Consider the following 13,136-nt stretch of genomic DNA (forward strand, 5'->3'; position numbering starts at 1 on the left):
TGGAATTATTCTCATGAACCTCCTCTGGACTCTCTCCACATAACAATACATCCTTTCTGAGATATGGGGCCCAAAACTGTTGACAATATTCGAAGTGCGTCCTGCTTAGTGTCCAATAAAGTCTCAACATTATCTCCTTGTTTTTCTATTCTATTCCCCTTGAAATAAATGCCAACATTGCATTTGCTACCTTCAGCACAGACTCAACCTGCAAATTAATCCTCTGGGAATCTTGCACGAGGACTTCTAAGGCCCTCTGCACCTATGGTGTTTGAACCTTCTCCCTATTTAGGTAATAGCCTGCACTATTTACCAAAATCCATGATCATACATTTCCCAACACTGTGTTCCATCTGCCATTTTTTGCCCATTCTTCCAATTTGTCTATGTTCTGCTGCAATCGCATTACGTTATGGTGTAATCTCTTGAACAGTAATGCGTAATATCCAGTGGTCTGTAAAATCTGCCAAACCAGCACCTCCGAGGCTCTTGTAATTTTACTGTAAGTGTGGGAAAATTTTTAGATTTGTGCATTTAAAACATGATAAGACTATGCTCAGTATGCAATAGGATCCAGAGATTGCCATTATTTTTTAGCTGATGCATGATCTCTCTCTGCTAGACGACTCTCTGAAAGACCTCTCTTGTAGGCCCCTCTTTCTGGTTTGTACTTGCTACATTTTTACGTTAAATCAGAGACTCCTCAGGAAACTAGGTTGAATGATATGCAACACACAAAATGCTGGAGGAACTCAGCAGGTCAGGCAGCATCAATGGAACTGAATAAACAGTCGCTGAAACCTTCCTTCAGGACTGAGAAGGAAGGGAGAAGGTGCCAGAATAAAAAGTTGGGGGCAGGGGAAGGAGAATAACTGGAAGGTGATAGATGAAGCCAGGTGGTTTGGAAAGGGCAAGGGTTGGAGAAGAATGAATCTGATAGGAGAGGAGAGTGGACTATTGGAGAAAGGGAAGGAGGTGAAACCCAGGGGTAATAAGTAGGTAAGAAGAAGTAAAATGTTAGAGTGAGGAATAGAGGAAGGTATGGAAATTTGTTTACTGGAAGGAGAAATCAATTCATGCCATCTGAACGGAATATAAAAGGCCATAAACTGACATGTCGAAATGGGATTTAAAATACTTGGCCACCGGGGAAGTCCTGCTTGTAAAGAAAGGTGCAGTGCTGCTCGAAGAAGTGGTCTCCTAATTTATGGCAGGTCTCACCAATATAGAGCTTTTTTTTCCAGTCCTGCTGAAGGGTCTCGGCCCAAAATGTCGACTGTACTCTTTTCCATAGATGCTGCCTGGCCTGCTGAGTTCCTCCAGCATTTTGTGTGTTGCTAAAGTACGTTTGGTGGTAGAATTCCTTTGGAGATGACAGAAGTTGTGGAGGATTATGGGGTAGTAGGTTAGGACAAGAGGGTCGCTATCACTTTTAAGGCGGCGGGAGATGGAGTGAGCATGGATGTTTGGGAAATCGAGGAGATGCAGATGAAGGCAGCATCAATAGCAGAGGGAAGGAAACCCCATCCTTTAAAGAAGGATGGAAAGTCGCATCTGGGAACAGATGTGGCAGAGGTGAAGAAACTTGAGAGAAGGGAACAGCAGTTTTACTGGAGAGAGGATGGGAAGAGGTATAGTTGAGATAACCATGGGAGTGAGTAGGTTTATAAAATATGTCAGTTGACAGTTTGTCTTGAGAGATGGAGACAGAGATCGAGAAAGGGGAGGGAGGTGTCAGAGATGGAACAGTTGAATGTAAGGGCCATCCTGACCAGTGGAGGGTCTCTGTCTGCTTTCAAAGTGCATTCTGCATGCAAGGTGACAGACCTTTCTAATGTATGTATCTTTCCTCACACAGGTAAATATTCTCAACTAAGTTCAGATGGAACGGCTTGTGTAGACTTCTGTGAATATTTCTAACAGGGAATCAAGTTAATAAGTTATTGATTGTAAGGATTTTTTCTTTTATTTTGCTATAGTTTTCTCATTAATATTTTGCTTTACTCTTTGAACATTAAGTGGGAAAGAAAGATTTGAAAATATTAAAGATGATCTAACAGCCTAAAGCTGCACGAAGAAATTAGATGGATGAACTTGAATAGACATTTTCATTCACATTTGCATGTTTTTTTGCTAGTTCTCCTTTGGACCTTGTTTGTTTTACAAATAGCTGTTAGTAACATGGGAACATCTTGAAAGCGAATGAAATGTACAATAAAATAACAGTTCATGCTATTATCAGCTGTCTTCATTTGCAAGCATTTGTTAATGCATGGCTGAGTTGCGAGAAAGTCAAAAGACAACATTTGGAACCACAGGTAACTCTGATGGGGGGTTGAGACTCCTTCAGAGTGTTGTTGAAGCCAGGGAAAGTTCCTATTCATAATGGATCAGGGAATAGAGAAGTGCCACGAGTCTGCATCTGGATGTTTGGGTCTTACTATGACAATGGAGCTTGTTAAGAACTCTGTGGGTACATCTCAGGCTTGTCTGGTTAAATGAATTCACCAGAAGACTGTGAGATATTGAAGCACAGTTAGGCAATTCGGTCAATAGAGTCGTGGCTGATCTATTATCTCTCTTAACCCCATTCTCCTGTCTTCTCTCCGTAACTTTTGATGCCCTGACTAATCAAGAATCTATCAACCTCTGCATAAAATATGCTGAATGACTTGACCTCCACAGCCATCTGTGGCACTGAATTCCACAGCTTCACCACTCTGGCTAAAGAAATTCCTCCTTGTCTCTGTCCTAAATGTTCTGTTCTGAGGCTGTGCCTTCTGGTTGTAGACTCCCCACTATAGGAAATGTCCTCCCCACATCCACTCTATCGAGACCTTTCAATGAGATTTCATCCCCCACCCCCATTTTTCTAAACTCCAGTGAGTCAGGCCCAGAGCCATCAAACGCTGCTCATACATTAACCCTTTCATTCCTAGAATCATTCAACAGGATATAGTCATAGTCAGTATTCGGGTTACTGTCTCTGATTATTCTCTGCACCCATGTAAAGCTATGTATCTGGATCTGGTTGGTAGAGAATTTTATTGCTGTTTTGTCCATATGCACATCATTTGTAGTTGAATTTTTTTTGAATAATTAGATTCGAGTAATTTAATTTCTACTTTATACTTTATTGTCGCCAAACAATTGGTACTAGAACGTACAATCATCACAGCGATATTTGATTCTGCACTTCCCACTCCCTGGATTACAAATATTAAATATTAAAAATAATTAAAATTAGTAAATATTAAAAATTTAAGTTATAAATCATAAATAGAAAAATGGGAAGTAAGAGTGCAAAAAAACCGAGAGGCAGGTCTGGATATTTGGAGGGTATGGCCCAGATCCGGGTCAGAATCCATTCAGCAGTCTTATGGTTAATATACCTCATGGAAACAATGATGTCTCGATTCCAGAAATGTGAGGATCATGCCATTTTGTATAACTGGCAACTTTTTATTTAGTTTAATTATGATATCCCTCCAAATCAGAGTATTTTTCTTCCAGCAGAATATTGTACTTTATAAATCATTGGGTTGGAGGTACACCTTCACCAAAGTAGGTATAAGGCACTCCTCACCTCCGCTAGTCTGTAGACCACCATTGGGCAAAGTGTAGTACCTGCTTAGCAACCCTCCCCTCCATTTAGGGTCATGTGAAGCCATGGGAGCAGGCGGTGGGTGGTCGTATGAGCAGCTGGTGCACATCACAAGTCCGGGTTATGTGACCACTGATGGACTCCAGGCAGACAATCCCTGAAAAGTTACATCAGTGGTGCTATAATTGCAACCGAAATTGTTGATTATGGACTGATCTGCCAATCTGATTTAAATGTGGCACCAGAGTTTATGTGCAAACTGTGCACAGGAATAGACCATCTAGTTCATCAGCAAAATTTAAAAAATGTTATTGTCGGGTCATACCCTGCAGAAGGAGGTCACTTAATTCATTGAACCTCTGCCAACCCTTTCAAAGTTCATCTCACTCCATGGCACTTTCATATGCACGGAGCAGATTTTGTCCTTCAACTATTTATCAGTTATTGAAAATTTCTCTGTTCCAACAGGCATTGCATTCCAAATCCCCATTAAAAGAAAGTTACTGGGGAAAAAATATTGAGCCGCTGCTGCAATATGCTGTAGCTGGACTCCCGCAGTTATGAACACTTTCAAACATGTGGCTTTAATTTTGGCTTTGAAGGACTTCTTTTTTAGAAAAGGAACAATTAACTACTTATTGTGCTTGTTGGAAATTTCCCAAGTGTTTTGATTGCATGAGAAGTGGATTAACCCATTCAGCCAGTTAGAGGGAGCCTTCCAGATTTACACTTCTCAATATGAGGGGCAAAAATTACTGATTCCCAAGTAGCTTGCTTTCAGATTTTGACATATTTTGTGTCCAAAAATAATATGTTGTAAATGCATGATTGGTTACAAATATTTTTATGAAAAATGACAAAAGATTGTGCTTTGTAATCACACAGCCAAGCATCTTGATTGATATGCTGTTTCAATGTCCACTTACTGGTGACAAACTTCAATTTTATTTTTTTAATTTTATTTAGAGATATAGCATAGCAATCAGCCCAACATCCCAGCATTGCCCAGTTGCAGTTATGTGACCAATTAACTTACTAACCTGTAAGTCTTTGAACTGTGGAAGGAAACCCATGCAGTCACAGGGAGAATGTATGAGCTCTTCACGGGGGGGGGGGGGGGGGCGGGGTGTTGGGTAATGTTGTAGCAACTACTTGAATACAAACTAAAAGTCTCTGAGAGGCTAAGTGAAGGAGTATCACACTGTATGACGTGCTTTCAATTAACACAATTCCAAATTGAAGAAGTACGTTTAATCCTTTATTACAAACCAACAATAAAATCATTTGACTTCTGTAATTCATGTAAAGCAAAAGTGAACATAATTGGATCAAATTCAAACAAGGATGAGCAGTCAACAAAAAACACACTCTCTACTTGTCTCCTCTCTATATGCCACCCTGCAGGTGAGCGGGGGCTGTTTATTTCTACCACCACCCAAAGCGACGCAACAAACCGACATGACAAATTACCTTAGCTCAGTGAGGATAAGGAACACAAATCCAATAGAGATGGGCAATAAGTCGATACGTGGCTCCTACAGTGGGAATTGAGCCCAATTTCTAGCGCTGCAATTGTGTTATGCTAACCTCTATGCTGCTGGATGGTTCATGAATTCTCTTTAGTGTGGAATTTAAAAGGATATGTTGTTGAAATGGGTTTGGGGAAAAAAAAAGTGCAAGGAAATGGACAAGTCATGCTGCCCAGTTTTAAATCTCTCCTGTGAGTGATTGTCCAGTGATTGAAAAATGGTACGGGGTACTTTGCATTGCAAAATATCAGAGAATGATAAATGTTTGCACAGCGGATTAAAATAACATACATGAAGGGTACAAAGTGAAAGAGTGTGGTTGGTATTGAAGTATGAAAGAGGAAGAAAAGTATTTAACAAGTTCTCTTTTTCTGTATTACAGAGCAAGAGGGTAAATGGGACCCTCCGGGAGATGCTACCTTCTACAACCATCATTGGTAAATTTACAAATTATCTGTGTGCCTTGTCTGCAACTGAAAGATGGTGATAATTTAATTGATCATAATTCTAATTTATTTGTACTATCTTTGTGTCTTGATCATATAACATTTCTAATGTTGTTTTATTTAATCAAAATCATGAACCTGGTGGGTGGTAGAAGTCTCCTGTGTAAAACAAAGTCCAGTTGAAATCTCATCTGAATGATGTGAGTAGTAAAACTCTGGAATATAAAAGAGCGTCTATCATCTTACCCAAATCATTGTTAAACAAAATCAACTGATACCCAAGCTTAACCAATCCTAATCCCATGGTTAGGTTGGGGTTAAATAGGGTATGTCGGGGGTCGCTCGGGTGGCATGGTTCAAAGGGCCAGAAGAGCCTACACCGTGCTGTGTCGCTAAATAAAATACAGCACCGTTGGTGATTGCACTTATTTATCATGTATTTCATTGTTCTACTGCTGTAAAGTTACAAATGTCATTACATAAGAAGAAGAAAGCCTTAACTCTGAGTGGAGTCAGCGGGACACCGTCATGACGGCGGTTTTTTAGCAGGCTTTCTTATTTTTACAAGGCTGAATTGCTAGCTTGACGCTCAGCCCAGCACGGATGGAAAGCGTGCAAGGGAGCCGGCTGGATTCGAACTCGGGAACCTTTGCTCCGAAGTCCGGCGCTGATGCCACTGCGCCACCAGCCAGCCTATGTCATTACATATTCCGGTGATATTAAATCTGATTCTGACTTAAATACGCAAACCAGCCCCTCCACTTCCGCTCTCTGACTTCTGGCACCAAGCCAATTTTGTATCCATTTTGTTCTCTCAACCATCTAACCTTGCAATCCAGATGACCTTGCAAAAGTCCTTGTTAAAGTCCATGGTAGATAATACCTGTACCCCTTCCCTCATTAATGCTCCCAGTCACCTCTGCAAGAGAAAAGGTTCAAATTTGTGGACATGATTTCCCACAAAACGAGTTAGAAGCAGGTTTATTATCACTGACGTATGTTGTGAAACTGGTTGTTTTGTGGGACCAGTACAGTGCAATGTAAGTTACAATAGCAAATGTATAAAAAAATAAATAGAACAACAAGAGAGCAAAATGGTGAGTCAGTTTCATGGGACCAGTCAGAAATCTGATGGCGAAGGGGAAGAGCTGTTCTAAAAATGTTGAGTGAACATCTTCAGGCTCCTATACTACCTCCCTGATGTCTGTAATGAGAAGAGGGCATGCCCTGGATCTTGAAGGTAATGAAAGCCACCTTCCTGAGGCTCCACCTTTTGAAAGTCAATCCTTGCCTACCTAATTGCAAAGAAGTCCTGGCCCTCAGGACCCCTTCTAGTAACTTTTACCCCACTGTCTCATTTGTAGTTTGCTTTTTTTTTTGCATGCAGCTCTCCTTAAATAAAGGCACTATGTATATGAACCCCCTCCCATCTTCTGGTACCTCACTTTGGAGGTACAAAAATCCTTGCTTCTGTTCCGGCAATCACCTGCCTTGCTTTCCACGTCTCCCAGGATACAACTGGTCAGTCTCTGGGCATTGTCCACCTTTATGTACGTAAAGACCATCAGCACCACCTCCATGATGTTGATATGTTTTCTTCCCTCCATGTCCTTTGTGGTAGGTACAAAAGTGAAATATTCATTTAAGACTTCACTCATCTCCTGTGGCTCCACACTTAGATTGCCATGTTGATCTGAGTGTACATTCTATCTCCGTAGTTACTCTAACATAATTGAATGTATTAGCATTTTGTCTCCCAACAATGTCTCTTGTCCCTTCTAATCCTTCCTTATTTCCTTCATCTGTTCTACTTCCCAAAGAACTTGCTGATCCCAGTTCCTATGCATAACACATGCCTCTTTTTTTTCCTGACTAGAGCCTCAATGACAGTTAGCCTAACGTTTTACAGTACCAGTGACCCGTATTTAATTCCCTGCACTCTCTGTAAGGAATTTGTATGCTCTCCTGGTGACCAGATGGGTTTCCTTTGGGTGCTCCCATTTCGTCCCATATTCCAAAGGTGCTAGGTTAGTAAGCTTTGTGCATGATGTGTCAGCACCAGGAGCATGGTGACACATGTGCTGTCCCTGCATATCTTTGCAGTCTGGCCGTTGGCTCAAGCAAAGCGTATCAGAATTACCGGCATGTGCCGTGAAATTTGTTAACTTAGCAGCGGCAGTACAATGCAATACATGATAATATAGAAAGAAAAATAAGTAAATCAATTACAGTAAGTGTATATGTGTATAATGAATAGATTAAAAATAGAGCAAAAACAGAAATAATATATATATATTTTAAAAAGTGAGGTAGTATCCAGGGGTGCAATTTCCATTTAGGAATCATATGTCAGAGGGGAAGAAGCTATTCCTGAATTGCTGAGTATGTGGTTTCTGGCTTCTGTACCTCCTTTATGATGGTAACAATAAGAAGAGGGCATGCCCTGGGTGATGGGGGTCCTTAATTATGGACGTCATCTTTGGACCATAAGATAAGGGAGCAGAATTAGGCTGTTTGGCGCATTGAGTCTGCACCGCCATTCAATCATGGCTGATCCTTTTTTCCCCCCTACTCCTCAGCCCGCTCCCCGGCCTTCTCCCAGTAACCTTTGATGCCATGTCCAATCAAGAACCTACCAACCTCTGCCTTAAATACATCCAATGACCTGGCCTCCACAGCTGACTTAGTAGCAAATTCCACAAATTCCCCACCAGTTTTAAATGAACGCCCCTCTATCCTGAGGCTGTGCCCTCTTGTCCTAGACTCTCCCACCATGGGAAACATCCTTTCCACATCTACTCTTTCTAGGCCATTTGATTTGTTTCAATGAGATCACCCCTCATCCTTCTGAATTCCAGCGAGTACAGACCCAGAGCCATCAAACATCGCTCATATGACAACCCTTTCGTTCCTAAAATTTGTTCACTGTACTCAAGGTGAGGCCTTGCCAGTGACTTATAAAGCTTCAACATCACATCCCTGCTCTTGTATTCTCGACCTCTTGAAATGAATGCAAACATTGCATTTGCCTTCCCCACCACCAACTACCTGTAAGTTAACCCTTATGATGTTCTGCACAAGGACTTCTAAGTCCCATTGCATTCAGATTTTTGGATTTTCTCCCCATTTAGAAAACAGTCTGCACATTTATTTCTACTCCTGAAGTGCATGACTGTGCATCTTCCAACATTGTATTTCATTTGCCACTCTCTTACCCATTCTCCTAATCTGTCTAAGTCCTTCTGCGACCTTCTTGTTTCCTTAACACTGCCTGCCCCTCCACCAATCTTTGTATCACCTGCAGACTTGGCACCAAAGCCATCTATTCCATCATCTTAACTCATTTATATAAAGCATAAAAAGAAGTGGTCCTGATACCGACCCAAGCGGAACACCACTAGTCACTGGCAGCCAGTCAGAAAAGGATTCTTTTATTCCCACTCGCTGCCTCCTACCAATCAGCCAATGCTCTAACCATGCTAGTAACTATCCTGTAACACCATGGGCTCTTAACTTGGTAAGCTGCCTCATGTGTGGCACCTTGTCAAAGGCCTTCTGAAAGTCCAAATATACAACATCCATTGCATCCCCCTTATCTATCCTACTTGTAATCTCCTCCAAGATTTACAACACGTTCGTCAGGCAAGATTTTCTCTTAAGGAAACCATGCTGAGTTTGTCTTTCCTTGCCCCATATCACCAAGTACTCCATAACTTAATCCTTAACAATTGACTTCAAGGTCAGGCTAACTGGTCTACAATTTCCTTTCTGCTGTCTCCCTCTGTTCTTAGGGTAGAATGACACTTGCAATTTTCCAGCCCTCTGGCATCATGCCAGAGTCCAATGATCCTTGAAAGATCATTACTAATGCCTCCACAATCTCTACTGCTATCTCCTTCAGAGCCAAAGAGTGCAGTTCATCTGGTCCGGGTGACTTGTGTATCTTTAGGTCTTTCAGCTTTTTGAGCACCTTCTCCCTTGTAATAGTAACTACACTTACTTCTCTTCCCTCGCACCCTTCAACACCAGGCACACTACTAATGTCTTCCACAGGGAAGACGGATGCAAAATAATCATTTAGTTCATCTGTTATCTCCTTGTCCCCCATTGTTATTTCTCCAGCCTCATTTTCTCACAGCCCTCTATCCACTCTCATCTTTCTTTCATTTTTTACATACTGGAAAAAGCTTTTACTATCCACTTTGATATTGTTTGCTAGCTTGCATCTTTTCATCTTTTCCCTCATAATGGTTCTTGATGGTCTAATGCTGAGCTATATTCAATGAATAGCATTGTGACGTAGGGGTTTGTATTGTCCAGTTGATCCAAGGCCTTGTGAAGAACCATTGAGATTGAGAACTTGCAGGTTCAATTTCAACATTAAAGAGAAATTTGGATAAGTAAATGGGTGGAGGGATATGGAGAGTGCGGGTCGAGGCACAATAACAGTTTGTCACAGACTAGACGGACTGAAGGCCTATTTCTGTGCTATAATACTCTGACGCTATGGCTCTGCTGTCATGCAGTCAATGCATCATGAAGAATCAGTGCTATTACTTCCTTCATAATTATTTTATCAGATTTATTCATAGAAACATAGAAATAGGTGCAGGAGTAGGCCATTCGGCCCTTCGAGCCTGCGCCGCCATTCAGTATGATTATGGCTGATCATCCAACTCAGAACCCTGTACCAGCCTTCTCTCCATACCCCCTGATCCCTTTACCCACAAGGGCCATATCTAACTCCCTCTTAAATATAGCCAATGAACTGGCCTCAACTGTTTCCTGTGGCAGAGAACTCCACAGATTCACCACTCTCTGTGTGAAGAAGTTTTTCCTAATCTTGGTCCTAAAAGGCTTCCCCTTTATCCTCAAACTGTGACCCCTCGTTCTGGACTTCCCCAACATCAGGAACAATCTTCCTGCATCTAGCCTGTCCAATCCCTTTAGGAGTTTATATGTTTCAATAAGATCCCCCCTCAATCTTCTAAATTCCAGCAAGTATAAACCTAGTTGATCCAGTCTTTCATCATATGAAAGTCCTGCCATCCCAGGAATCAATCTGATGAACCTTCTTTGTATTCCCTCTGTGGCAAGGATGTCTTTCCTCAGATCAGGGAATCAAAACTGCACACAATACTCCAGTTGTGGTCTCACCAAGGCCTTGTACAACTGCAGTAGTACCTCCTTGCTCCTGTACTCGAATCCTCTTGCTATGAATGCCAGCATACCACTCGCCTTTTTCACCACCTGCTGTACCTGCATGCCCACTTTCAATGACTGGTGTATAATGACACCCAGGTCTCGTTGCTCTCCCCTTTTCCTAATCGGCCACCATTCAGACAATAATCTGTTTTTGCCACCAAAGTGGATAACCTCATATTTATCCACATTAAATTGCATCTGACATGAATTTGCCCACTCACCTAACCTATCCAAGTCACCCTGCATCCTCTTAGCATCCTCCTCACAGCTAACACTGCCGCCCAGCTTCGTGTCATCCGCAAACTTGGAGATGCTGCATTTAATTCCCTCATCCAAGTCATTAATATATATTGTAAACAACTGGGGTCCCAGCACTGAGCTTTGCGGTACCCCACTAGTCACCGCCTGCCATTCTGAAAAGGTCCCGTTTATTCCCACTCTTTGCTTTCTGTCTGCTAACCAACTCTCCACCCACACCAATACCTTACCCCCAATACCGTGTGCTTTAAGTTTGCACACTAACCTCCTGTGTGGGACCTTGTCAAAAGCCTTTTGAAAATCCAAATATACCACATCCACTGGTTCTCCCCTATCCACTCTACTAGTTACATCCTCAAAAAATTCTATGAGATTCGTCAGACATGATTTTCCTTTCACAAATCCATGCTGACTTTGTCCGATGATTTCACCGCTTTCCAAATGTGCTGTTATCGCATCTTTGATAATTGACTCTAGCATTTTCCCCACCACCGATGTTAGGCTAACTGGTCTATAATTCCCTGGTTTCTCTCTCTCTCCTTTTTTAAAAAGTGAGGTTACATTAGCCACCCTCCAATCCTCAGGAACTAGTCCAGAATCTAAAGAGTTTTGAAAAATTATCACTAATGCATTCAGTTTATTGTTGGGTAAGGAAAGTAGTTTTGGACATCTGTTAGTATCTCATACTATTTAATGTGTTTGGTTTAACACAAACCTGTTTTGACTTCCCTTTTGAATGGGTCTTCAATCTGAAATATTAGTTCTTTTCTCTCCCTGCAGATGCTGCCTGACCTGAGTAGTTACAGCGACATCATTGTTCCACCACATACCTCAGTGGTGAGTTGAGTGAAGAAGTTTGCTCAGATGTGTCCACAAATGAGCTTCAGCTTGTCTCTGACTGCTGTATTTTAATTCAGAAGATGGAAAAATCAGAGACAAGCTGATCTATAAAGAGGATGTTACTGCCAGTAGTACTTTACTGAACTGCAGCCAGAGTTAAATACATTTGGCCTGATCTTTTGACAGAATTGCATGCCTCAGCCTTAATCTGAGAACGACTGCCACACGTCAGCCTGCCTGTTTCTCTGATTTACAGAAATCAAATGCTAACTTGTGCTTAGTTATTTTATTCACATTAGTAATTAAAATTTCTGCTTTTAAAGAAACAGGCAACACTAAACAGAGCCGTGTTTTAGCAGTAAGTTTTTGCATGATCACAAAATTGAGTTTTCTTGTTGGTTACAAAGCAATGTGATATCACTGTTGTGAAAGGAGAGTGTGAGTTAGATTCTCGAGTACAAGGGTTCCCAACCTGGGGTCCATGGATCCCTTGCTTAATGGTATTGGTCCATGGCATAAAAAATGTTGGGAACACCTGCTCTAGCGATCTCGTGACTGTGTTTAAGAAATGCAAACTGTTGATTACTGATTGAAGTGTTTCCTTGTTTTGCAGTAGCCTTTTCCTCATGGCCTACAGCAGCAGGCTAGCAGCTTCGTTACTATTTTTGGTGCTGATGATCTTCAGATGTGGAGCTGAAGGTACGTTATTTTCCTGTGCAGAGCAGTCAACTTTAATCCCTCTTTGTTCATATCTTTCACAAATGCCCAGAAAATAAAAAGGAATCATCAATTGGCACATTTTGAGAAATCCTACAAGTTACAAAACGCTTCATATTATCTTGTTAAAAGTCTTGTTTTTAGGTTATTTGTCTAGAATTGCAAGAAGTTGTATCTCCAATCAGTTGAACTTCGTTGAGGAAAATGGCATTTAAATTAAATTACATCGGTGGCAGATTTGCACAAGGTAGAATGGAAAGACAAAGCTTGTCTCTGTGGCTTTAATTGGGGAGTTATAAATTTGGTTGAAAATTTTTGAAGTAACAAAAGATACTAATATTTATTTTTGATTGATTGAGATACCGTGTGGAATAGGCCCTTCTAGCCATTTGAGCCGTCCTACCTAGCAATCCCCTGATTTAATCCGAGTCTAATCTTGGGACAATTTACAATGACCAATAAACTTACCAACCGGAATGAATTTAGAGCACCTGGAGGAAACCAACACAGTCAGGGAGGGAATGTGCAAACTCCTTG

General features: G+C 41.4%; 1 protein-coding gene across 6 annotated transcripts in view; it reads left to right on the forward strand.

The window, feature by feature from the left end:
• The window catches only part of reck (reversion-inducing-cysteine-rich protein with kazal motifs), a 201,477-nt gene that overhangs the window by 45,804 nt on the left and 142,537 nt on the right, over nt 1–13,136 (forward strand). For 4 of the 6 annotated variants that reach the window (XM_072251980.1, XM_072251989.1, XM_072251996.1 and 1 more), the window contains exons 2-5: nt 1,859–1,949; nt 5,516–5,570; nt 11,823–11,879; nt 12,496–12,581. In XM_072251980.1, coding sequence (XP_072108081.1) covers nt 12,509–12,581 — 73 coding nt within the window. In that variant the 5' untranslated portion in view covers nt 1,859–1,949; nt 5,516–5,570; nt 11,823–11,879; nt 12,496–12,508. The remainder of the gene's footprint in view (nt 1–1,858; nt 1,950–5,515; nt 5,571–11,822; nt 11,880–12,495; nt 12,582–13,136) is intronic. The other 2 variants (XM_072252007.1, XM_072252015.1) reach the window with 1 other exon arrangement.

Source organism: Mobula birostris, chromosome 1 (genome assembly GCF_030028105.1).
Source record: "Mobula birostris isolate sMobBir1 chromosome 1, sMobBir1.hap1, whole genome shotgun sequence".
NCBI lineage: Eukaryota > Metazoa > Chordata > Chondrichthyes > Myliobatiformes > Myliobatidae > Mobula > Mobula birostris.